This window comes from Urocampus carinirostris, chromosome 14 (assembly GCF_059441175.1).
Source record: "Urocampus carinirostris isolate Australia breed hairy pipefish chromosome 14, RoL_Ucar_1.0, whole genome shotgun sequence".
NCBI classification, from domain to species: domain Eukaryota; kingdom Metazoa; phylum Chordata; class Actinopteri; order Syngnathiformes; family Syngnathidae; genus Urocampus; species Urocampus carinirostris.
Window position 1 is genome coordinate 11,037,489 of NC_142362.1, and position 27,326 is coordinate 11,064,814.

General features: G+C 38.5%; 1 protein-coding gene across 1 annotated transcript; it reads left to right on the forward strand.

Annotated features, from left to right (window-relative positions):
- Window positions 1-1,401: 1,401 nt before the first annotated feature.
- Window positions 1,402-27,322, forward strand: tmem198aa (transmembrane protein 198aa). Its single transcript, XM_088353113.1, has 6 exons — window positions 1,402-1,596; window positions 5,125-5,363; window positions 7,292-7,504; window positions 12,917-13,040; window positions 21,465-21,754; window positions 23,798-27,322. The coding sequence occupies exons 1-6, from the start codon at window positions 1,458-1,460 to the stop codon at window positions 23,945-23,947; spliced, it is 1,155 nt and encodes a 384-aa protein (XP_088209239.1). The 5' UTR covers window positions 1,402-1,457; the 3' UTR covers window positions 23,948-27,322.
- The last annotated feature ends 4 nt before the right edge of the window (window positions 27,323-27,326 follow it).

Consider the following 27,326-nt stretch of genomic DNA (forward strand, 5'->3'; position numbering starts at 1 on the left):
TTTTTGGGGACGGTCTCCTTTTGTTTTAAAGAATAGAACACACTTATGAATATTATGTACAAGGGTGTAGAATCCTAATCTGGTTTCCTGAAGATGATAGACAATGAGTGTTACTAAATCAGACGAGTAAAAATAGCATGGCATAGAATAGATTAGAATAGAGTATAATATAATAGAATAGTCTTTACAAATACATATGTCATGAACCGGAACAGGATCAGGACCCAAATGTGTGACGTTTCTCACGCAAGGCTTTATTTTACTGGAAATTGGGAGTCATGCACGTTAGGCAGCAGTCTGGCGTGGAATGATAAGAAGCCAGAGAATTGCGGGCATACCACCGATGAACAGCGGGTTGGCCAATTTTGCGCATTTTCCATCGCGCGCAACCACGGGCAAAAAAAAAACGCAAAATTTTAGCCGTGATTCAGCCGCAAATGGCTGTGTGACCGGCCCCTTACTTTTACCATTTTCAGGTTACACTAATGAAAAAAACAAGCATGCAATCACTCTCCACCCCTTGTCCCCCCTCCCTCTTTCCTAATTCCTAATGGGAGTCCTGAACAGCGGTGCAAAAAGTAAGATAAAAGCAGATACGGGCAGTGGAAAAATATAAAGGCTATTTAAACTAATGTGGGCACTGTTAACACATACTTAATGGAGAAAATATTCTACTTTCACCTCAAACGACGGACCCCACCGTTAAAGAACAAGCAAAAACAGAAAAAAAGAACATTAAAATGTATTAGGATAAATAACCAATGTATGCTATCAGGCCTCTCTGCTGATGAAGGGCTTAATCTTCGGTGTCAGGTTGGGAAGAGCAAAGGGGAATGAATGGTTGGTGAATGTCAGTGTGAATGTGTTCTTGACTCTAGCCACATCCCATGAGGAAGATGTGGCCTTGGTAAATAGATGGATAGAAATAAGCACAATATTTACAAATCATCATATTATAAGAACAATACTTGGGTCTGTAAAAGGGGTTGTTCTTTGGTTTTAGTGTATAATAAAGTATTTTAAATGTATAACTGTAAAAAAATAAAGGTCTCTACTTCACAGATGTTGCCTATCATGGCTTCTTTTTTCAATTTAACCCTCGTAATAATTGAGGGATTACCGTACATCTAAGTTTAGTTTCCGTAAAATCAATTGAATGAAATAAATGCTTTACTCCAGCACCTTGAGTAATCTTTCACAGCCTCCGTTTGATGAGCACCACTGGTAAGAACACTGCAATCATTTCACCTGGAAATGTCTTTGCAGAACAACAAAACAAAACACTGAACCACTCACCAACTGAGCAATCCCAGTACAAAGTGGATAATCCTTCTTTTCCTTTTTTTGTAGTTTCCCACATCTGAATGGGTGAGGCCAGCTGATCTAGGAGCCCACCCCTCCCGTACCACATCTTCATATCCGGTCCTACGACGCTGGCTCCCATCACGCCTGCCGAAATGGCCTCCGCCAGCCGGCTGATAGGCCTGGCTGAGCTGGGGCTGAAATGTGACCAGGAGATTGAAAGGCAATATGAGATTGTGCCCTCTGTGGTCTGCTCTATGAGCTGTCTCTTTGGGATCATCTACTGCTTTTTTGGTATGTAATGCCACACCGTTAAGCCTTTTCCATTGTTGTGCTATTAGCAAACTGTTGGGTTTGGTGTTTGCACCCCAATGGACCACCGTTGGAAAAATTGAGTTAGAAATAAATAAATGAAAAGATAATTGTATTGCAGGGGTTAGCATGTTCGCCTAGCACGCAAAAGGTCCCCAGTTTGAGACCGTATGGAAACTGGAGAGGAATGGGTGCCACCAGGTTGTACTTGCCCGAGACACTCCATGGGAAATGGTGTTGGTATAATATAATAATATGCAAATGTGGGGTTGGGGTTTAATGTGGGCTTTTACTCCTCCGGGTGGAGTCAAAGAGCCTCATGGCATGAGGAAGAAATGGTCTCCTCAGTTTGTCCGTGGAACAAGACTGTGACAGCAGTCTGTCGCTGAAGCTGTAATGAATGTAATGTAATGAATTGTCCATGATTGACCGCAGCTTGTTCAGTGCCGGTCTCTCAGCTACAGTTGTCAGGCTGTCCAGCTTTATGCCCACAACAGAGCCCGCCTTCTTCACCAGTTCACTAAGACGAGAGACATCCTTCTTCTTAGCGCTGCCTCCCCAACACACTGCCGGATAGAAGAGTAGAACTATTTTGCACTGACATAGACAATATGCATAAAAATATGTTATCACAGTATATAGCCTCAATTAAACAAAGTAAAAACAGTGACGCCGTGTAGAAACAAAAGGTCAGGAAAAAACGGGATAAAGAAAAAGGGCAAAAGCTGACAGGAACAGATTGTACGGAGGCCGAGATTGCTCCAGGGATATTAAAAGGAAGGCGAGGAGACAATGAGAAGGATTGGTTTCATGACAAATACAATGTAGAGTCCGCAAAACCCAGAGAAAAGCCATCTCTACTTGTTTTGTAAGAGAAATTACAAGAATTGCTTTAAAATATTTATTCAACCAAGAAACATGAATGTTTCAACACAAACAGCACATTAAAACGTTGCTTTGTAAAACGGAAATGAAAAAGTTCCCCCCGGCTAATGAACACCCGTGGCCCTTTTGTGACTGCTGATGATGCTATTGGATTTTCCGGAGCATCCTAATGAGCCACTGTTTGGTCGGAAAGCGTCTTGGAAAGCATCATGGAGGCCTTAAAGTCAATTCTGCAAGCTGTCCATCCGGCGGGATCGAACAAAGCTCTCCGCGAGACTCAGCCAAGAACAAAGGACTTCTTATGTGTATCGCTGGCTTTATTCTCTTGAAGCTGTGAGCGCAAAACAATAAAAGAAAAATGTGAATCATCGCTGTTGCACCAAGAGCACATCAGACTGTTCTTTGTCAAAGTAACTGCCTGTGTGTTAAATGGACTACTCCAAGACTTAAAACATACCTGAGAGACACTGTTGGGGAGTGAAAATTACCCTTTTTTTCTTTAAAGGGACTTTTTGTAATATTTAGTGCCTCCTAGTGTCGAAAAAAAAAACATCATTCATTAAAAATAAAACAATATCAATTATTCCCAGGCAACCATTGCTGTGAGTGGGGGGCGGGAATTCTACTTTTGTGGATTTCCGTGCGCCCCAATGGGTTTTGGTACCCATTACACGCGATAAACGAGGGATATAAGTCTCTCTAAATCAGTGGTTCTCTAAAAGTGGGGCGGACCACCGTGGGGGAGCGTGAGGCTCTGTCACGGGGGGCGCTTTTGACTTCTGTTTTTTTTTTTTTTTTAACTGTGCTAGAATAAAGTGCAACTGCACCACCACTACACTCGGGGGCAGTGGCACAATTCTTAGGGAGGTGCATGACAGAAAATAACTAAAAAACACAGCTCAAAAGGAACAGTGGGTATTATTTAGAACCTCCTACTCGTAAAAAACCTTTATCAATACATATATATTGAATAATGAGCAAAAATACATAAACTATCATATTAACATGTTTTGTTTTAATACGAAAGTCAACAATTTGTATATATTTTGCATGAGGCTCACTTAGAGGGAGCTGAAATAATTGTCCACCATTTTTCTGCTTCAGGTACCCAAATACCTCAAAATTGCGAGGCAAAATAACAGGGGGGGAAAATGGTGAAGTTTGGTCACTTTGAGTTAACGTTGTAGTTTATATTCTTCCTTGTGCTTTGTAGCACTCGTTTCCAGTTGCAATTCGATATACAGGGATATTTAGTGTTTAAATATTACACAATGTCCTATTAAAGAATCATTGGAATACCAATATTGAGAAGATCATTGCTTCATTTGTTGACCTGGAACGATAGGCGCTGTACAGGCTGTACTTGCCCAAGACACACCAAGGAAATGGTGCCCGTAGAACCCTACTGGTAAAAGATCCACCCACCACCCACATACGTTTTATATCTTAAATATCTGAACATATTTTGCATTTGAACTTTCTGATAATGATTTAAGATATTGCCATCATTTGAATTACAAAGTCTGTATTATCAAATAAATTCATAAAATATCTATTTTTTCCCTTTATATATTTCTGTATATATTTCCATGTTTGCTTTTTATGTTTTATTTTTTCATTTTTTTAATGTGTATTTACGTATTTCGTGATCGTTAAAGTATTGTTGTTTTTATGTTCAACTACATGCAGCTAATTTATAAATTTGTATTATTGCATATCAGTTAAAATTTTGGTATTTGTTTTAATTTTTTTTTATGGCATTTATTTTTTTAATTTATTTAATTTTATATATCTATATATATATTAATTATTTAGTATGCATGTGTTTATTGTTGTGTGCTGTTGTTTGTTTTTTTCTCATTTATTGATCTCAAAATTATTATTTCATGCCTATTTATTTTCATATGTATTTATTCATAATTTTTATTTATGTATTCATTTTGAATGTCCTCCATTAACAATAACATTTTTATTTTATTAAGCGGTTAGCATGAAAAGACAAAATGTACAAAGGATATGTTTAAAATTATTATGACATATATGTTGGCTAAATGTTAAACATGTTTATTTATTTACTCATTTATGTGTATAAATGTGTATTCATCTATTTGTATTTATTCATCCACTTGTTTATATATTTTAATCTTGACTCCATAAAAATGTTATTTCAAAATTTGTGTTTTTATAACATCGTTAAGTTTTTTTTAAAACTATTATTAAATTAGTTTTCCTGTTTCATTGCATTTAGCCTGGAAAAACAATATGTACGAAGACTACATTCAAACATACATGTTGGATGAACATGTTTATTGATTGATTAAATATTGGCCATAGAACACTTTAATGTTTTTAACGCTGAAAAAAATAAGTACAATTTATCAGGTCATTGTGACTGTAAACGCCAATGTAGTTTATTATGCCTTTCAAATTAGGGATTTTAAATCCCTACAAAATATGTGGGAGTGATCTGTGTACCATCACAACCTCTGCAACATCCCTAACGATTTTTATGCTCAGTGTTGCACGGTTATATTACCATTCTATAAAAAATGAATTTATGAGTGCTACTTTGCCTGCATACTGATCTCGGGCTCTTTTCTGAATGTTTTGGCTTCCTCCACGTAGGGTACCGATGCTTCAAGGCCGTGCTCTTCCTTACCGGCCTTATGTTTGGCTCGGTGGTCATCTTCATGCTCTGTTACAAGGAGCAAGTGATGGACACCCAGCTCAGCGTGGAGGCATCGGTGGGAATCGGACTCGGGATCGGAACCCTATGCGGTTTGGTTACCATGCTGGTGCGCAGTGTGGGGCTCTTCATGGTGGGACTGCTGCTGGGCCTCTTGGTGGGAGTGGCTTCGTTGGTGGTGAGGATGTTTTGCATTTAACGTTAAATCTACTGTCTTCCTTGATTGACTGACCAGATTTTCAAACATAAAACCTAGGACAGTACAGCTTGATAGTCAGATGAAGCTTCGGGATGCTTCATGAAGCTTCTGTGGTATATTTATAGTCCTCTTAGTTAAACCCAGATAGCTATAATACTAGTTCTTCATAATGCTTTATTTAGCTTCATATTTCCATTTCCTACTTCAAATATACCGTACTTGGCTTGGGAAAAACAGGAAACAATAGTGAAGCTCAATGAAGAGAAGTGAAGCTTCATGAAGCATTTGTGGGTTATCTAGTGTTTTAGAGCTGGGGTTCCCAACGCTTTTTGAAACGTAGAAGTCCTTTTTTTGTTACTGCTTTGCACGAAGGGATACCAATTTGGCATATGTTTCTAAAATAACAATGTAGTCAAGTCAAGTCACATTTATTTGTATAGCCCTTAATCACAAAAATGTCTCGACGGACTGCACAGGTTACAATGACACCATCGCCTGATCTTAAACCAACATGTATTATTGCTATGGTTTTACTATGTTATTATAGTGTTATGTCCATGTAGAGTTAAAATAGGCTTAGTCAACCACTAAAACACCATGCCAAGTAGAAATCAAATTTCCTAGACAATGGTAATGACCCATCACTGGTGAGCTATTTGCAGAACTTGTCTGCGGGCTATTTGGGTTTTCTAAAAGGGTTTCTATAGTGCCTGTGGGCAACTGGTAGCTTCCTAAAGTTTCAACTTGGCATAAACAACAACAAAAAGTAGTGATCAACAATTAAAGCTTTGTGAAATGTCATTATGCATTTGTGGGGACTCTGGATAGATTTGAATTAAGCGTCATGAGGCTTCGTGATGCATTATTTTTACATTTCTACTTTGGATGTATTAAGCATACACATTTCTGGGGAAAACAGTAGTGATAGATAATTGAAGTTTAGAAAAAAAATCATTTGTGATACATTTTATTTCAGTCCTCTAGATGCATTTAGGGTTAAACATTGATCTCCCTCTATTACAAGTGATTTGTGAAGCTTCACAAAGCTTAAGTATTTCCATTCGTGCTTCAAATAAAAACCTGTTTGGGAGAGAAAAAAGGAGAACAGTAGTGATGGAGAGATTGATATTTCTGGAGCTTCATGAAGCATTTGTCCTATTATTGTAATCGTTATACGCAAGATGGCCATCTATTACTAGTTTTCATTGAAGCTGGAAAAAATCCAGGAAAATATAGAGAATACTGAGTAGTGTAGATAAATAGAGTTCATCAAGCTTTATGCTTTCGTTAGGACTTGAAATAAACAAGAATACACCTGTTTGGGAGAAGAAAAAAACAGTAGTAGTAGTAGTACTAGATAGACAAAACAGTAGTAGTAGTAGTAGTAGTAGTAGTAGATATAGAAATGAAGCTTTGTGAAGCTTCATATAGCAGTTGTTGGATTTTGTAGTCTTCTACATGTTTTTAGAGTTAGACAAAGTGGATATCTATTACAAGTGCTTCATGAAGCTTCATGAAAGCTTATTTTTCTATCACATGTGTAGAGAGCATGAACCTGCATGGAAAATGCATAAAAAAACATGAAACCTTTTAAAAATATTACAACCAAATCTCTGAAGTTGCTTTCATATGTTTTAATGCCATGGAGGAATTTTACCACCCCAAAACGGTGTGGGTTCCTCTGGGAATCCTTCTGGGTTCCGGGACCCTGTTTGCCGTCTTTTAGAGTTAGACAAAGTGTATATATATTAAAAGTGCTTCATGAAGCTTCATGAAAGCTTATTTTTCTATCACTAATTCAAACATGTGTTGAGATCATGAACCTCCATGGAAAATGCATAAAAAAACATGAAACCTTTTAAAAATATTACAACCAAATCTCTGAAGTATCTTTCATATGTTTTAAGGCCATGGAGGAATTTTACCACCCCAAAACGGTGTGGGTTCCTCTGGGAATCCTTCTGGGTTCCGGGACCCTGTTTGCCGTCCTCACACTCCAATGGCAGCGCTGCTTCGTCACCCTCTCTACCGCCACGTTCGGCTCGGCCGTCATCACCATCACGGTGGATTACTTCATCGAACTCTTTGCGATGGTGCAGTACGTCTTCGAGAGACTCAAGGTGCTTCCCTTGGCCTTATCGGCTGAACTTTTAATTGCGAGCGAGGACAGCAATACGATTCATTCATCCAAGCCTGGGAATAAATTACTCTGCTCGGGACTTAAGATAACGCACAAAGTGTATTTCGGGGCTCGGAAAACTCGATTTTCAGATATCAGATAGAGCGGTGCGGAACTGCATTTACACGTTGATGACTCATTGGTAATGTTCAGTCAAGCGTTTCATTTTTTTTTCCGCTGGGGAAGCAGTGAGACTCTTTTGCTGCACATGGGATGTACCGCAGAAAACCGAAGGGTCATGCATGCTTCCTGTCAAGAATCTTCAAGTATTGCACGGGTCTGTCCGACTGCACTTTGTCCATGAATTCATTAGCACCGGCCCGAGCCCATCTCAGCAAACATACAAACTCAACCTAGCTCATGCATGTCAAACATATGGCCCACGTGTTGGACCTGGCTCATAGATTGAATCCAAACTACCATAAATTTCTGAGTAGGTTAAAAAGGAAGCAAGTTTTTCGGTCAAGAACCGGAACAGGATCAGGACCCAAATGCGTGACGTTCCTCACACAAGACTTTTATTTTACGGGAAATAGAAGAGAATAGAATAGAATATACCTTCATTGTCATTGTTACAAAATGGGGAGTCATGCACGTTAGGCAGTAGTCTGGCATGGAATGATAGGAAGCCAGAGGCCCACAAGATCCATCCCAATTGTCTGAGCAGATATTGGACATATGGGGTCGATACCGGACAGGACGGGACAGACAGGATAGATATCAAAACAGGAAACCAAAATTAAACAGGACAAAATAAACGGCAACAATACCGGACAGGAAATACCAACAGGAAAGAGGACCGAGTCGAAACCCACGTCTTGCGGGGCAGAGTTTCGTTGATGGACTGACAAAGGAAGAGTGAGAGCATGGATCTTGAGTAGACGGAAATCCAATCCATCAACGAGACGCAGCTGGCACCACGTGGGCGGGGCCAATTGGGCACCATGGCAACCGTGACACTTTCGGTCAAAAGTAATGCTTTTTAAATACAATGATACCTCTACTTACGGATTCAGTTGGTTCTGAGAGAACCCTTGTAACCTGAAAGTAGAGGCGCCTTTTGAATGTAAATGTGTTAAATCGTTCCAAACCCCAGAAAAGTATGATTTTTTTGGTGAGAAATCATAAAATAGCATCAGAACATTAAAAAAAAATGCATGTTGAAATTAGATTTCCGCACAATAAACATAAAACAAGAGGTACCTAATCTAAATAAACAAACAATAAAGGAAATGGTCAAAATAGTAATTTACCTTTTAACGGGCTTCTTTGTTTACTGTCTTTTGCCTGGCGTCTCAGGAAAAACTGATCAAATGACGTCTGCTTTTGCCAGCTTTTGACTATGCCTCGGATATGTGCGTGGCAGACGTCATCACAATCGTCAAATGCTTTTCTGAGTGATTTCTTTCCACGAATTCTGAGACTTCCTGGAATGTTCCTAAAATGTATTTGATACAGGCTTTTGAAAAAATGCCTGTGTCCTCCTCCTTGTTGTCTTTGTTGTGTTTCTATCCTGAAACGCCTGCATAACTAGAGGCAAATATTTTCCGTTCAAGCACTTCTTAACCTGAAACCTTCGTGTGTAGGGACATCCGTAAGAAGAGGTACTACTGTAAATAAAAAACAAATGCTCCCTATAGCTGCTAGAGAGCGGTAAAATATATACTCTCAGCTTTAGTAGGACCAACCTAGTAGTTTAAAATGCTATAGTATAGTCTAATCTTATTGCCCATGCACTGCTAAAACTTTTATTTTGTATTTATATTTCAAACCACTATGACAATTAAGGCAAAAATGATGTTTTTTTTAATTGCTTCCCCTTGAGTTTGTATTGTGAAGTGAGTTGGTTCAGGTTTAAAATTGCATTCACTCAACTGTTAAAACAACCAGTTAACGGTCACGGTTGCCATGGCGCCCAATTGGGCCCGCCCGTGTTGCGCCAGCTACGGCTCGTTGACAGATTGGCTCTCCGTCTATTTAATCTCAGTGCGCTCACTCTTCCTTTGTCAATCCGTCAAAGAACCTCTGCCCCGCAAGACCTGGGTTTCGACTCGGTCCTGTTTCTGTTGGTATTTCCTGTCCTGTATAGTTCTCTGTCACGGTTGCCATGGCGCCCAATTGGCCCCGCCCGTGTGGCGCCAGCTGCGGCTCATTGACAGATTTGCTTTCTGTCTTTTTAAGCTCAATGCTCTCATTTTTCTTTTTGTCAGTCCGTCAATGAACCTCTGCCCCGCAAGACGTGGGTTAGACTTGGTCCTGTTTTCCTCTTGGTATTTCCTGTCCGGTATTGTTCCCGTTTATTTTGTCCTGTTTAATATCGGTTTCCAGTTTCGTTCCCGTCTAGTTTGTCCTGTTTAATTTCGATATCCTGTTTTGATACCAATCCTGTCTGTCCCGTGGTTTATTATCGGTTTCCAGTTTCGTTCCCGACTACTTTGTCCTGTTTAATTTCGATATCCTGTTTTGATATCTATCATGTCTGTCCCGTCCTGTCCGGTATCGGCCCCATCTTTCTGATATCTGCTCGAGCAATTGGTATCGATATTGTCTGCCTCTGGCTTCCTATCATTCCATGCCGGACTGCTGCCTAACGTGCATGGCTCCCCATTTCCCATTAAAAAAAGAGCTTGTGTGAGAAACGTCACGCATTTGGGTCCTGATCCTGTTCCGGTTCTTGACATTAACATATTCAATGGCAAATAATGTATTCCCTTTTGTGTGAATAAATGTGTTCTGCTCAGAAAAGATTCCTTGTCATCCATGATTATAATATGTAGGGTACTTACGAGGGTAAGCTAAAAAATGTAAGTTGACATTTTTTACTGATCCGGCCCACCTGATAACAGAAAGTCTTGATCCAACCCCCAGAGCCGAACTAAGTTTGACATCCCTGCCCTAACTCGATAAATAATAAATAGAACATCACGTTTAATTTCTGTCTCACGTCGGCGTTTTTAGGTAATGACTTTTTGATGGTGCGCAAAATTGCTCTATTGATTAATGAATCTGCAAGAGTTTTGACTGTTTGGCTTATGCATATTAATCATTTTTAGACGATCATTCGGACCCGCACGATTCAATGACAATGTAGCGCTGGGAAATAGATCCTCCTATTACGCTGCTCATGCTGCGTTAAATTGCAATTTAACAGTGACGCACACAAATTGGCTTAAGTGGAAATTTCGAACTAGTTTGTCTTCTAATGAGTTTCACAATTAACACTGAAGAATGTTAAAGGGACAGCTTGTAGTATATAAAGCTTCCTCGTGGTAATACAACTTAATTCATGAAATAAAAAACTATTTATTTCAATAAAATGCAAAAACCCATGAACTGTCATATAACATTTTTTTTTTTTAAATACTTATAGGTTGAGAATGTCATGAACCGGAACCGAATCAGGACCCAAACGCATGATGTTCTCACTCAAGCCTTTTATTTTACGTTAAATGGGGGGTCATGCACGTTAGGCAGCGATCTGGCGTGGAAAGACAGGAAGCCAGAGACCGACGAGATCGATTTCAATTTACCGAGCAGATATCGGACAGGTGGAATCAATACCGGAGAGGACGGGACAGACAGGAATGATAATGAAACAGGATATCGAAATAAACAGGACAAACTATACGGGAACAAAAACTGGAGAGAAGAATAAACAGGACAAAAATAGACAGGAACGAAACTGGAAACCCATATTTAACAGGACAAAATAAACGGGAACAATACCAGACAGGAAATACCAACAGGAAAACAGGACCAAGTCAGAACCCACGTCTTGCGGGGCAGAGGTTCGTTGACGGACTGACGAAAAGAAAAATGAGAGCACTGAGCTTAAAAAGATGGTAAAGCCAATCTGTCAATGAGCCGCAGCTGGCGCCACACGGACGGGGCCAATTGGGCGCCACGGCAACCGTGACAGAGAAGTTACCATTTATTTTATACAACGCACTTCACCTACAAGGCGCTGACTTAATTGTCTGCCATCTTGCTGCTACGGGTACCCAAAAATCTCAAAAAGGCTGCGAAAAAAATGAGAGCTAAAATGGTGTGGGTTTTTTTTTCACTTTTATTCTACATATTTGGTATTTGGCTTTTAGCACCTGTTTTCGATTGCACTGCATCATACAGCGACATCTAGTGGTCAAAATTATTTCCGTTCCCATTGTAGAAAAACATGAAATTTATTTTAAAAGAATTACAGAAAGCATGCACTCATGATGAATGACACGGCAGCTGGTTAGCTCACAGCCCCATGGTGCAGAGATACAGGGTTCAATTTCAGCTACTGCAACCTCCCTGTGTGGAGTTTGCATGTTCTTCCCGTGCCTATTGGGTCTCCTCTTAGTACTCCAGTTTCATCCCACATTTCAAAAGCATGCATGGAAGGTTTAATGTTTGGTCCAAATTGTTTTTTAGTCCCCCTAGTGCCCTGCAACTGAGTTGAGGTTGTCCCCTGTCCACTGGGGATAGGCTCCAGCACCCCCGTGGCCCTAATGAGGATAAGCAGCGCATAAAATGGATGGATAGATGCATTCGTCATCATCTCATAACTATGGTTCATATTGAGTACAGATAAATAATGATGTTGATCATTATTTTCCAAAGTAAAAGCATTTCACTGATTGTCACGGGACCGGACCAGATCGGAGGCAGGAGGCAGGAAGGGTGAACTCATTCGCGTTAACGATCAGTTACTTTTATTAAGGAAATAAAAGTCGTCCAACACTCAGGGACAAAAACAAAAACAGGCTTACAGGCAAACAGGAACTCAGACGAGGAATACTCACAAAACAGGCTTTTACTCAGAACGGGCAAGTACAGGTTTCCTCAAGTCAAACAGAACAAAATAATGCAAAGTAATGCAATGAACCCACAACCGGCAATCCCCAAAACCCGCCCTTAAGAAGCACACACGCAAATTAGAAAATCTGCTACAGCCGGTGCCAAAGGGGCGGGGCCAGCCGGTCGCCACAGCGACCATGCTGGACATGACACTGATGGCAAAATAATGTATGTCAAAAAGACAAAGAAATACAATAGAAAGAATTACAAAAAAAAAATAGAATTATCCCTTTTTTTTGCCCACATGTGTTTCTTTTCCCAAAATTCAGCGATAAGTTTTGTTTCACTTCAAGATATTTCGTTTCAATTTTTAAAGAAAGGTAAAAAATTTGCGTCTATTTAATGTTGAAAAATTCTGAATATTTAGAGAATAATTTATCATTCGTAAAAAGAGTTATGGATAAACTGAATGATCGTATGTATAGTCTCCAGGCTTTATGTAATTTATAAAATTATTGTGTTCTCTCTTCTATAAACGATTAAAATTGCAGTTGTCTTTTTATGAATACAGGTGGCGCCAAAGAAGCCAGTGTGCTGGTTCACTTGGGTGATCATGGGGGTCTGGCCTGTCCTGGCACTGCTCGGAGTGCTGATTCAATGGAAAGTCACGGCAGAAGGTTTTTCTCACACTGAGGGTGAGTGCACAACCACAATGCTGTTGTTATTGATAATTTGTAAAAAGATTTTCCATACAAATCCAAAAGGAACACCAATTAACATGTCGTTTGTGTTTTGTCATGTAATACCCTTCTTGGCACATATTTCAAACATTTTCGATATCATCAGTATGTGCTCCTGGTCATGATCTATTTTTTAGTTTTCACTACTACTTTGTTTTTTACATGCTTATTCCAGAAGCTAATTGAAAGATTTGGGGTTATAACAAACAATAAACTACATTAAATAGTATATAATACGTTATGTACTTCGTTATATAACCTGGAATGAGTCACTGAAAAACTATAGATATTGGTGGGGGGATGCCATAAGATGAAGCTGAAAAGTACACAGTTTGAATGGTTTGAATTGATCTAAATATTCGAAAAATAAACATAAAGAAAGACGAAATACCTTTACTTTTGCCGTATCATGCAGTATTGCCAAAACATACCATATCTAATGTTTCTTCCATTACATTCTTCCAATTTGTGGCACTTGAGAAAAAAAAAACAGATTCAAAAGACGGAAAGCCAATGAGTCAATGAGCCACAGCTGGCGCCACACGGGCGGGGACAATTGGGCGCCATGGCAACCGTGACAGCTTTGTTCGTATTGTTATCATTCTTCTGCTTCTCCTTTTAGCATCACTCCATGTCTTTAGACCTACAGCAACGAAATACATTACAAACAAATGTAGTTTTGTTTTGCCCATACTGGCTTTACAAAGCACACAAGATTCTGAACTGAATGGAGAGAGAGGCATTGTGGGGGGTAGTTCAGCCAATAGCATATCGGCATCTTCATGATGCCATGACCCAAACCCGTAGGTTACCAGCATTTCATATGACATCATCTAATAGCAGACATTTACAGGCATTTAAGAAACGTAACTGTCAAGAACCGGAACTGGATCAGGACTCAAAAGCATGACATTTCTCACACAAGCTTTTATTATATGGTATATGGGAGTCATGCACGTCAGGCAGCGGTCTGGCGTGGAAAGACAGGAAGCCAGAAACCGACAAGATCGATACCAATAGCCCGAGCAGATATCGTACAGGACGGGACAGACAGGATTAATATTGAAACAGGATATCGAAATTAAAAAGAACAAACTAGACGGGAATGAATACCGGAGAATATACTAAACAGGACAAAAATAGACGGGAACCAAACTGGACACCGATATTAAACAGGGACGCTGTAACCCAGTCGTCTTTTTCTGAACTCTACCTGTTTGTTCGTCCAATTGGAGATGGTATTGACGAATATCTAAGGTGTACATCATATTTTTGTCTAATATTGCCACCCACTCAAAGGTTTATCATCCAGTCACAAACTAAACCCTTGCATGTGGAATTGTTCCCAAAAATATCTCCGAGAATCAACATGGGGTCACCCCAAACCGCTGTGACATTATCAAGAATGAAACATTCGTCGCAGGTCCACTGAACAGTTTAATTGCTTCTGTAATTATAACCGTAATGAGAGAGAATAATGTGTGCTGGGATTGGTTTTGCTGCGGTATTTCAGGAAGAATTGCTTTCCAACCACGGCGCTCAGTCTTCTAAAAGGGATTTTAAAAATGGCTGTAAAGGCTTCTCGTCAAAGGGGGGAAGAGTTGGGGGGGAGAAAAGCTCTGTCGAGCTATTTACAAAAATAAATCCGCGCCGACGACATAACACAATCTTGGGGAAAACATGACATTTTAATAAGAACAAGCGCGTTGTTTATAAAATCCCTTTTCTGCACTGATGAGCGAACATGCGTAGGAGCGATACGTTAGAGTTGGAGTGGGGGAGGGGGCTTTAGGGGGTGACATGTGGCTTTTACTTTGCATATTTTACGTTTGTTTGCACATGAGGAAGGACTGATAAGCAAGGAAGGAAAGAAAAGCCGAGTATGGTTTTGCGTTGCTATGACAACCAGAGGTCTGTAGCCGCCTGCCTGTTGACCACAAGAATAATTGGGGCTGTGGATATAGATAACAAATTCCTTATTAGATGTGATTTTTATTTACAAGACATTACTTTGAATGTATTATCAACAGCAGGCATGTCAAACAAATGGAGTATGTTTAAAAAAATAGGGGCAAGTCTCTAGGTCATTTTTATCAAAAGTTAAAATGATTTTTGAAATACAGTAATCCCTCGGTTATCGCGGTTAATGGGTCCGAGACCGAGACCATCGGCGAATACTGAAAATCCGCGAAGTAGCGGCGCCCCTTCAAAAATGCTTAAAAAAACGTATACAGGTATACAGTACACCCCCCCCCCCCCCCCCCCCCCCCCCGCCATTAAACCGAAGTGATCGCTGGCATGATGGTAAGGAGTTATTGGGTGACTCATCCAGAACTCTTCACACTGGAACTGAATGTACCAAAATATGACCCACAAGATTAGCCATGTCCTACATAATCAATTTACAGGGAATAGGACTGCGGCGAAACCACTACAAACCATTCAGTATGATTGTATTAACCGCTCTCAACCACATGCAGCCATTGCAGCTTATTTCGCTAGTTAACACTACCGGTTACATATTGAAAATAAAAACAGTGAAAATGTGATATTTGATGAGTGTTTGTGAAGTGTTTTGGGAAACAACAGTTAAAAAAATGGTCTGTGTTCATTATAATGAAAGTGAAAGAGGTACCTTCTGACAATAACAACGTACTTTAGCTAGCAGCATCGAACGGCTTTTACAACGAATACACGAAACCACACATAATTAGCCGTGTTTAGGTAGTACAAACAACCGCTTGCCTTTGGTATAATAAAGTCAAACTTGAGATGAAATGTGACAGAATAGAATATACTTGCGTTGCGTCGCCGAGTTCCTCCATGATAAACAGCGCCACAGAAGAAGGGGGTGAGGTGGGAGGAGTTGAAGGAGGGGGGGTGAGCGAAGCGGTAACTCACCATGACTAAATATTGTGTCAGGGCCTCCCCCTCCCCTTCACAATAAGAGTGTCCACTCCGTGTCCTCAGTTGACATAAGCTCGCGCTTGCTCAAGTCAATAAATGCTTTTATTGAGAAGGTAAGGTATATTTTTTAGACCCGCGAAGGTTTGAACCTGCAAAAGTGGAACCGTGAACTAGCAAGGTTCCACTGTATATGCAAACCAAATGCTTTCTTCAGCTCTTAGTGTTGAGTTTGAGTAGCGTGGTGAGTTGGATTTAGGGATAAAACTGCATTAACTCAAGTGTTAAAATACATCAGAAAACAAATTCAACACCAAACATGAAAATTGTATCCCCTCATTGATTGGAAATAAATTGTAAAAAATCCCTTGTCTTCTGTGATTATAATATCTAAAGTAGGATACTAACATAGGCTGAATAACAAAGCGAAATAGTGAAGAACAAAGCTAAACATTTTAAGTTGACATTCTCTGTCAGGACTAGAACAGAGACAGGACCCACCTTCGTTGCGTTTTTTTGAAAGAAAGAGAAAGGGTTGCTCCCACTTTCCGGTGGTTGCTGGATGCAGGAAGCAGGTCACTCTGAACGCAGAAGTGAATCTTCTGTGACGAGCGATGGCGGTGTCGGGAATGGAAAAATGGGTCCTTAGCTGGGACAGAAGAGCAAAAACGTGGTCAGGGGTCGAAGCGAGTTGTAAGCCAAGAATGGAGAGTCGACATGGTCGGGGACAAAAAGAGGTCTAAAGCCGGGATGGGAGAGTAGACGTGGTCAGGATCAAAACGGGTCGAAGCCGGGGGACAGACAGGAACAAAAAACAGGTGGGAGTAAGGGTCGAAAAAGGCTTGCCTAGTGTTAACTGAGGTTTGCAGACGGACTGACAAAAGGGGACAGATAGGAGTGGGTTTAATATATATATTTATATTTATTTTTGTTTATATTTATATTTATTTTTGTTTATATATATATATATATATATATATATATATATATATATATATATATATATATATATATATATATATATATGTATATATACTAAAATAAATATTATTCATAAAAGTTCTAAATTACCTTAAAGTGCATTACTTTGAAACAAAAGTAAATTGGCCTTTTTCATTATTTTGTAAATGCATTGAAAAAAATTATAGTAGAATCTAGTTGTGATAAAATGATCAAGAAACTAACGAATTATATCAGCTAACTCAAACTATAATTGAACAGGGATCGATTGACAATCATTTGGGTCGAATATCATTGCAGAGATTTTGCCACTTGAACCAATATCAGTCTTTTTTTTGTGACAACTAATAACGGATTAATTTAAAAATGTGGTGACTTCATTCATGCATTTATTCATTCATTATCTGCACCGCTTATCCTCAGTAGGGTCGCGGGGGTGCTGGAGCTCACTCGCAGGGCTGTGGTGACTTCTGTGCATTTTTTTTCTTTCACTTTTTTTTCTTTCTTTCCCTCTCACTCTCTTGCTCTGTCTTCTTTTTTCATTGTGTCTCTTTTCATTTCCCTTTGTCTTTTGTTTTTCCTTCTTTCTCTCTCTCTCTCTCTCTCTTTCTCTCTCTATTGCTCTCTCTTTATGTCATTCTTTCTCCCTCTCTGATTCTCTCTCACTCTCTTTCTTTCTCCCCCTTTCTTTCTTTTTTCTCTCTTTCTGTCTTCCTCTCTTCATCTCTCTGTCTGCCTGTCTGTCTCTGTTGCCATCATATTTATCTTTAATCTATCAGTTCAGTCCCTCTTAGAATGTTTTTTTTCTGCCATGTGGCCCTCAAGCTCAAATGAGTTTGACATCCCGGTCACAGCTATAAATGATTGCATTGACATCCGGTGTTATGGCGTGGAATAAGGTAGGCGTGTGAACTGCGTACAACGGGGCACTCAGTTGGGTGAGTGAAATCACACGGCCCGCATTAAAAAGTGTGTGGCACGTTAGCACTCCGTTTAAATTAATTGCCTCTTCTTCCTCTTCATTTCGTTTTGTTTCTCTACACTTTCGAGGACCCTCTTCTGCAGGGAGACACAATAAGTGGTATTTTGCCAGGGGGGGGGCACAGAGGGTTAGCTGAGGAAACAAAAACGGGGGGGTCATTAAGCAATTCTCTGGCAGATGGTGCCTCGTTATCCGAGTGCTCGAACAAAGAAAAGCAAAACAATAGGCTACACAAAGGATAACGGTTGAAAGTTTGCATCCCTAGAAATGCAGGGCTTCAAGATGGATTTACAAATATAGTACTAAAATACGTAATAGGCAGTGTTGCGTACTTTAGTAATCAGTTTCTAGTTACTTCATTTTAAAAGTAATTAATTTACCCCCCCCCTGAGTTCTGACACCAAGAAAATAGCGTGCTACTCTTAAAGTAACTATCTAGTTACAAATTTTTGTATATACTCGCCTAAAAGCTGCTTTAAAATATACATATAATCAGGGTTGGGTAGGGTTACTTTAACTTGATTACTTTTAATTACTTTTGGATTACTCCAATACCAAATATGCTAATGAAAGACAAGAGAAACTAAATATGAATAAAATGATGACTCACAACACGTGGTAAGCTTTCTCTCCTGGCTTTGATCTCTTTGATCTCCGGCAAAACTAACATAAAATGCGACAGAAACAAAATGAAAATAAATCCAAACAGCTTGCCAACATCATTTTTGCTGTTCCATGTATTCCATTACTCCCCAAGCCTGCACAAAATTTAGTAATTTTATTCATATTTAGTTTATTTTGTCTTTTATTAGCATATTTGGTATTGGAGTAATCCAAAAGTAATTCAAAGTAATCAAGTTAAAGTAACCCTACACAACCCTGCATATAATACAAAAAAAATAGAAGAAAACTTGTACACAAACCTATGGAGGCAATGAACCCTTTGAACTTGTTGGCTTATGCAATCTTGAGAGCTTTCAATTAAACCTTTAACCAGACACTCCATATCAAGTTTGTCTATGGGCTTCCAAACCACTTTAAGATCCCCTTTTCTGTTTCTGGGTACTGTCCAATACCTTTTTTTTCCAGGCATGGTTTAATGCAAAAATAATTTTACGAATAAAAGACCAAAATTTAGCAAATTTTTACCCTAAATTCTGTGCTCACATTTGCCTCATTGATTTATTGTTGGTTTGTTGTTCCTGTTTAAGCTACGCCCACTTTTAATGCGCTGCCTATCATTTGCTATTGGTGACTCACAACCAAATGCACATATGATACGGTTTTTACAGATGCTTGAAATCCTTCAAATTGAAAATTGTGTTTTTCAAGGATTGAAAAGAGCTCCAGCCCCCCCCCCGCGACCCTAATGAGGATAAGCGGTACGGCTGATGAGATGAGAGATGAGATTCCCTTCATATGTCTTGATAAATGCACATAAAAGATTAAATATTACACATGCAAATCACAGATGTAGTTGTGGATCTGCAAAATAGATGATTCCCACTGGGTTTCTTCTTTAATGGTCCTATAGAAATTTGTGTTTGAATGTTCTCCAAAAGTGTTTAAATTTGGCCAAAGCAAAGTTGCATGAACCCTTGCATAGCTTGCTCCCTGATAGTAATTCATTTTATAGTTGTAAATTTGGCTTAGATGCAAGTATATATCTTATATATTAGGCGAAATTCAATGCCCTCATACTTTCTACTTGACACAGCGCCCCAATAACAGTATGTAGTTGTATTTTAGAGGTAAATGTAAAGAGGGATTGCCTCTATTGGAACAAGGAACATACAGTATATGACTATGTAAGTGAAGCAGAAATATTCTACAATGAGAGGATACTATAACTAATCCTCTCCATTTCTAAAATAGCAGAATAACGTAGGAATACAATAAGTATGATCAGCAGTACAGTAACAAAATAAATTAATAACATGTAACAACACTCTTTATCAAAATAAATAATTGCGTTCCAGGTACACGCTCCTTTGCAATGCTTTTGTCCCAACACTGCCTATAGCTATTGACGTCAAACCTCCATTTTTCATTCAAATGGGTGAATTATTGTTTAAATATGCCATTGTGTCAATGTTCCAATTAAACAGGAGTGTTTTTGGATCAGGCCTGTTGGATATTAAATATAAGACTTGAGCTGACCTGCCAAGTTGCTGTTACTGTCATTGCTGTATGCCTTCCTTACAAAAAGCACTCTTGCACACATCCAGTTTGAACCAATTAAGACCATTGGGTCACACATTGGCACCAAAGTTCCCTCTAAGCTGCACGCATGCACAATTGCGCACTGCCTGCACATTCTCAGCCACAAGAAAATGTAGCCAGCGCACAAAAATCAGGGCTCGAAATTGCTAATTAAGAAGCGAATTAAGTCAAAGTTAAAGTGCATGAAGGTAAAAATACACAGGTTCCCCTGACGCTGTTTTCTAAATGTGGTATTTTGAAGTCAATGTCGAACGAAGTTGAAAAGTAAAGTCAGTAGAGTTTTTCGAGAACCGGCTTCTTCGGCTCGGCTCACTAAAGATAACCGGCTCTTTCGGGTCCCAAACGGCTCTTCAGGTTGTTTTTGCTTCTTTCATCCCTACACGACCAAATTTTATGTAAAATTGTGCACAAAATGACTTAAAAGAAGGGGGGGAAATAGAACAAAAAGAAAAAAATACCAAAATGAAAAAGTAGTGAAAAGCTGAGAAAAAAGAAACAAAATGAAGAGAAAAAAAGAAGGAAAAATTCAGAAAAAAAGCGAGAAAAAAAGAAAAGAAAGAAACAAAGGAAAAAAGTAAATAGAGAACAAAAAGAAAAAAGTAACAACTAGGAAAAAAATAAACGCAATGAGATTTTTTAAAGGAATAAGAAAAAGTTTGTGTTGCATTCAAATAATTTCCAATTATACCAAGTCAATCTTGTTTCCAACATTGTACTTCCATTAAAGAAATGTGATTAAATACAGATCTGTATCTTGCAACCGACCAAATAAGCCCCCAAAAATGTTAGTACTATGCGTCAAAAGATGAAAATCTTGTGAAAGAATTGTTGTAAAAACAAATGACGTTTGTAGGCCGTAAAACCTTTGCAATAATACATTAGTCAATTCATTCAAAAGTGAAAAAATGTTTTACATTGCCAGCAACTCAGCAAAATGTAACTTGATGTCAAGTTTTGGACATGTTTAATAATGACTTAGTTGCCACACTGGGGATTGCCGTTGCTCACTGTTGTTTCAAGCGTTGCTCACCGACCTTGTGTGAACGCTTAGATCCGTGGAAAATTAGCGGGAACATTGATTGGCACATTGGTAGAGCTGAGTCTCAGTTGCTAGTTATTGATTGTAATAAAAAGAAAGGACTCGGGGGAGAGCTTCTTGAATGGGCCGGACTTATATATCTGAAGGCTTCTCTCCCTGTCCTCCGTTGATGTATTTTCTTTATTTTGAGTGTTTACTCAAGTTTAAACTTACACAATTCCCAAAGAAATGAATAACATATTTCCTCCAATTATCTCTGTGGTCTCTCCAGTGGTCCTGAGTCGACAACAGCGGCGGGTTCAGCTCATGCGCATCCGGCAGCGAGAAGAACGGCTCAAAAAGGAGAGCGAGACCAAGAAGAAGAAAAAACAGCAGAGCCATAAGAGCGGCCAAAAACAAAAGGCCAACAGCCTCCAGCAGTATCACCACCCTGGGACGTCCCAGCCCCATCGCACGGCTCGGGGAGCCAACACCCCCAAAGTTCCACCTCCTCAAACTGAACCGGGCTACCATCGCAAACCCAACCCCAAAAAGCGCTTCGAAGGAGATGTGCTGTCGCCGGTATGTGATGTTTTGCTTAAAGGGACAATTTGTATTTTTTTAACACAAAATGTATCGCTTTATTGTGTAGTGCAGTGTATGGCTGCACGATTAACCGAAATCTAATCGATATTGCAATATGACATAGTGCGATTGTGTAATCACAAGACACTGCGTTTTTTTCTCAAGGATTTATAGTTCCCCTTTGTCATTTGAGTGTTGGGGTGTTCGGCCAACCAGAATAATCGCAGTTTGGGTTTTTAATTGTGCCGACCAATCAGAGCCTAGTTTTAACTAGTCAATAAATGCGAGCAAAAGTTTGCAAGCTGCAAACCGCACACCCACCTGTGATACTCGTGTGAGCAGATAACCACCATAATAATGCTCCCCAGAAGAGGGCACTGTTCACTTAAGTTGAAAGCATGTCACTGGGTTTCTTATTTTCTTCATGCTCAGGTTTTGAGTTTTTCCTTGTCCTAATGTAGATTTTAGATCAGGGGATGGTGTAACTATAGTATGTAGTCTGTACAGCCCTTTGAGACTTCCTGTGATTAGGAGATATGGAAATAAACTTTACTTGACTTACATTAACCCTGAAGTCTAAAATTATACCATGGGTCGTTATTCTTAAAAAATATTTGAATAAAATCGTTTTGATATTGTTATATTTCAGGTGTTCCTCGTGTGCGGCTATATAATCCATCCACTGGTTAAGTACTCACAACAAAGACAAAACAAGCAAAGAAAATGCACTTTTCTTTTAAAATCCAAAAATCACATCAAAATTGCGCCACTGGAGTGAACCAGCAAAATGGCGGTCAATTATGTCAGCTTCCTCTTGGTGAGACTAATATATAAATTTTCCTTCAAGCCCAAGATCATTTTTGTGTGTTGAAGCATTTTAGAATAGAAACCCTTTTCCAAAGGATCACCAAAATCGCATACTTTTCGTTCGCCTGGATTTCGCATTAGAAAATCCTCAGTAAAATGTTCATTTTTTTTAGAAGTGTTGTCAAATTTGAGGTTGACCCCGAGAAGGGCTGTAATCCTCTTGTGTTAGTCAGTCCAACCAACCACATGTCATTAACCAGAACAGGATCAGGACCCAAACGAGTGACGTTACTCACACAAGCCTTTTATTTTACGGGAAATGGGGTGTCATGCACGTTAGGTAACAGTTTGGCGTGAAATGATAGGAAGCCAGAGGCTGACGAGATCGATACCTATCGCCCGAGTTGATACCGGACAGTTGGGGTCGATACCGGACAGGACGGGACAGACAGGATAGATAATGAAACAGGATATCGAAAATAAACAGGACAAACTAATACTAATACTGGAAATCGATATTAAACAGTACAAAAATAAATGGGAACAATACCCGACAGGAATGACCAACAGGAAACAGGACCGAGTCAAAACCCACCTCTTGCGGGGCAGATGTTTGTTGACGGACTGACAAAGGAAAAATGAGAGCCCTGAGCTTAAATAGACCGAAAGCCAATCTGTCAATGAGCCGCAGCTGGCGCCACACGGGCAGGGCCAATTGGGCGCCCTGGCAACCGTGACACCACTTTGCTACATTAAATTTCCAGGAAGATTTAAGGAGAGAAAAAAATAAGCAGACACAAAATCTTTTTATTTCTGTGTAAGGTGAAAGAGTTCCCGTTTTGAGACTGGGTGGAAACATAGGTTGGCCTGGAGAGGAATGAGCGCCACTAGGCTGTATTTGCCCAAGACACACCACAGTAAATAGTCCTCCTACAACCCTAGTGGTTAAGGGCTCTAACCACAGATTTTGGCTGTAAAGGAGAAAACGTCAAAGTGTTCAGACTATCTTGATCCTTCAAATGGTTCAAGTACAGCTTTAGTTTTACTTGTGTTGTACCTTTTTGGGCGTTCAGGCAAAAATACCAGGTAAAGGGGAATTAAACTGAAATTGTAAGAACATTTAAAAAATGTCTACTTAAGAAATGAAACTAAATGTCTAAATGCTGGGAAACCAATACATATAAATACAGGGTGTAAGTTATAAACATCCCATATTCTGTTTTCTATCCACAGAGCTACATTCGCAGTTTCAGGGACAGACAAACAGACAAACGGTCATATTCCCACAGTCGAATGAGCCGCTCCAGGATGGCTGAGCTGGACTACGATTGCGGTTCTCAGGTGCCCCTCACGGCCGCTTCCGGAGCACCAGTTCGGATCTGATACCTGCGAATGGGAGTATCGGTTTGTGAAAACTTGAATCACATGAATGCAACAGGAAACAAGGAACAACAGGAACTTAATTGCATGTTGTGTCGGACTGTTGCCTGTTTTTCACAATGTTTGAAGAGCCTGCAAAAAAAAGAAGTGTTTTTTTTCTGTGCCAGAACTATCTTGGACCATGAAGTGGTTTGTAGGGAAGGTGTCATCAAGCCTCTGTCAAAGATTCCCCCCCTTGTAGAAAGTCAACTAGAGGTAAGATCAGGTTTTAAAAATCCAGCCCGACCCAACCCGCAGCTATTATAGCCCGACCCATCTCGAGCCAGATCAATTAACTAAAGTTGATGGACCGAGCCCGAAACAAACCCTAACATTCATATTTATAAGGAGGATGGAAGAATGTCTTTCGCCGGACCCGGGGCTATGATTTTGCATCTTAAGTTAACCAACAAGTGTTTTCAAAAATGTTGTTACCATTATCATCTTTGTCACTCATTAAATGTCAGTGGCGGTTTAAAACGTCAAACATACTTTTTTGGGGCCCTGGCAGTATAGGTAAAAAGTCAAATTATCATTCTACCAAGCAGAGTTTTCTTGTTTCATGAAAGATCCTGTAAATTTGTTGTTGTTTTTTTTTAATGTGACTTAGAATTCACAGATTTATCCGACCATAGTACCAAGCAAAGTTTTCCTGTTTCAAGAAAGATAATTTTGCTCATTTTGATTAGTTTTATTGTAATCTTAGTTAAAATTATTAATATATTTGATCTTGCTGATAGCAGATGACTCTGATCATTTTTTTATATTTCTTGTTTTATTAAAAATAATTATTGCACTAAATTAGATAAAGGAATATTAATATATATAATATATTTATTTATTTCCTCACTTTTAGCTCTTTTTTGGTTGTTATTTTTCATATTTTACTGAAACTAATACTTGAAATAAATTATGAAACTAGGAAAAATATACACATTTTGTTCTTTGTTTTCACATAAGTTTGCTCACTTTTTAATATTTCTAATCTGATTACTCAGAAAAAAAGCTATTTATTTTATATTTAATGTTTATAATCTACTTTGGGTTTTATTTTTCCTAAATTACCCAAATTAATTCCTTAAATTAATTTTAAAATTGGGGAAAAAAATACACATTTTCTTCTTTGTTCTCAGTCAATTTAGGTCAGTTTTTTATGATTTTTGTTTTATCTATAATGATTACGAAAATACATTTATAAAGTGACTTTTACTTTAGATGTAAGTTTTAAGATTTCATTTCAGATGTTATTTTTCTTTTTAGCCCAAAATAATTCATGGAATAAATGAGGAATAATATACATTTTGTTTTTGTTTTGACCCCAAAGAAATGTTCATGAACAAACTGTAAAATACGATACAAACATTGAAAACTAAAAAAATGTTTTTAATTTTGCTTATTTAAATAATTTTCTTATATGACCAAAAATAAATTATAAAAGAAATCTAATTAATGGTAAAATAAATATTAAATAAATTATTGTATTTTTTTTCCTTCCTGTTTTCAACTTATATTTCATTGCTTTTCAATTGTTATGTTGGGTGAGAAAAAAACATTTTTTTACAGACTGCTGTTATCCACTGCAGAAATTTGTTTAGTCCTCTCTATTAACTTATTTAAAATAATAACGTCTTTCAATAGAAATAATTTGAAATATCTTGAGCACCACAGTGAACATGTCATGAAATCATGTTGGTTTACTACACACACACACACACACACACACACACGCACACACACACAGGTCCTTTAAGCAAAAGATGGACTGAACCAAATTTTGGTTAAAAGAAGGGGAGAAATGTTCTTTCTCCGGATGTATGTAAAAGTAACTGTCAACTTGTTATTAATCTTTTTTTTTGTTTTGTTTTTGTTTTTAACATGTGGCTCTGATCATTATTTGGCGAATTTCCCCTCCGAGGAAATGGCAAATACGTTGAAATGTCAGACAGAGATGGTGGCAGTTACAATAGCACCATCTGTCGTTTATAATGGACTCGCCTGGCATTTTTACGCTCTTATTTTGAACTTTGTATTATTGTGACCTGAAATACCGAAACTTGCGTGTAAATTTCATGAAGGGCAAATTTGTACCTATTTTTGTGTGCATCATTGCAATGAATTTATTACTCAAGACTCTAAACATAGATTTTGTTGTTGAGTTCAAGTCGGCAAGCCTTGCACTTGATTTTTGGGGTTAAGCGCGCATTTTTACTCCCTCAATGCACGAGTGTCCTCCTTGAAGTTTTTTATGCGTGTTTATCGTGTCCGTGTGTCTGTTATATGTGTTCTCGTGGCAATTTAGTGGTACTAGTATTTAATATGTCGACTTGCAAATAGGACTGCACAGATACAACAAATCAACATTGGAAAAATTCTGTATTTTTTGTGTATTTATCTTTTTTTTTTGCAGTATTAGTTTTGCATAAAGTCTTGTGGGATATTGACTCGCACGTTTATTGATTTGTGACGTTTATTTCATCAAATGTACGTAAAGGATAGCAGCATAGGTTTAACTTATTTTGGATTTCTTAAAACTTAGCACAAAAAGGGAATTGACAAGGCATGGAATAATTTTGCATTTTGGTCAAATTTTGCTATATTTTTCTATACTTGCGAACCTCAGCCGATTGCTCCCCTTATTAATGATTGCAATTCCGCTTATTAAGCGATAATAAACCATCCAAACAGTTGGTACCTATTTACTCACAGCAAGACAGACTGTGTAGAATAAAAACAAAGATAATTTGTGGAAACAAGTTCATTTTATTTTCCAAATAAGTAACACGAGCAATTCTTTCTGCAACTTTTGCATTAAATTCAAGATTGCTTATAGGTAGTAGTATATAATGTTTTCATGTACAAAAATTGTTAAATGGTATACACAATTTAAGATGATTAGAAAGCATGTAAAATATGGGGAGAAGTCGGCAGGTATGTAGTTTCTCAAAGTCGGTGTTGAATTTATAAATAATTCAAAATTACTCTGGTGTAAACAAAATAATAAATGTAAGTAATCAGCCACTCTTCAGATACAGCAGGAAATGTTTAAGGGAACACACTTTGTGGAATACATAATGTAAGTACTTTTTAAATATACTGCGATGAACGTTTGCTGTTGTCACATTTATGTCATGGTCTGGTAAATATATACCTTTTCTTAGCTGTTTTTTTCTGGTGTAGTAAATATTTTTAAATATTTTTCTTGACCTTCTCAGTATTTTGTATGGGACAGAAGTGAGCCTCTAAAGAGATAGTGTGTCACCCTATTGCCATAAAATGATTTGATATTATTATGCATGTCTTTAAATGGACCTATGACATGATTAAATGACATACAAGTGATTCT

Excerpts from the sequence above, each read along its gene's own strand:
- tmem198aa (XM_088353113.1), top strand. The coding sequence starts at position 1,458 with ATGGCCTCCGCCAGCCGGCTGATAGGCCTGGCTGAGCTGGGGCTGAAA. Across the intron at positions 1,597-5,124 it reads GATCATCTACTGCTTTTTTG|GGTACCGATGCTTCAAGGCC; the intron begins GTATGTAATGCC and ends TCCTCCACGTAG. Across the intron at positions 7,505-12,916 it reads ACGTCTTCGAGAGACTCAAG|GTGGCGCCAAAGAAGCCAGT; the intron begins GTGCTTCCCTTG and ends TTATGAATACAG.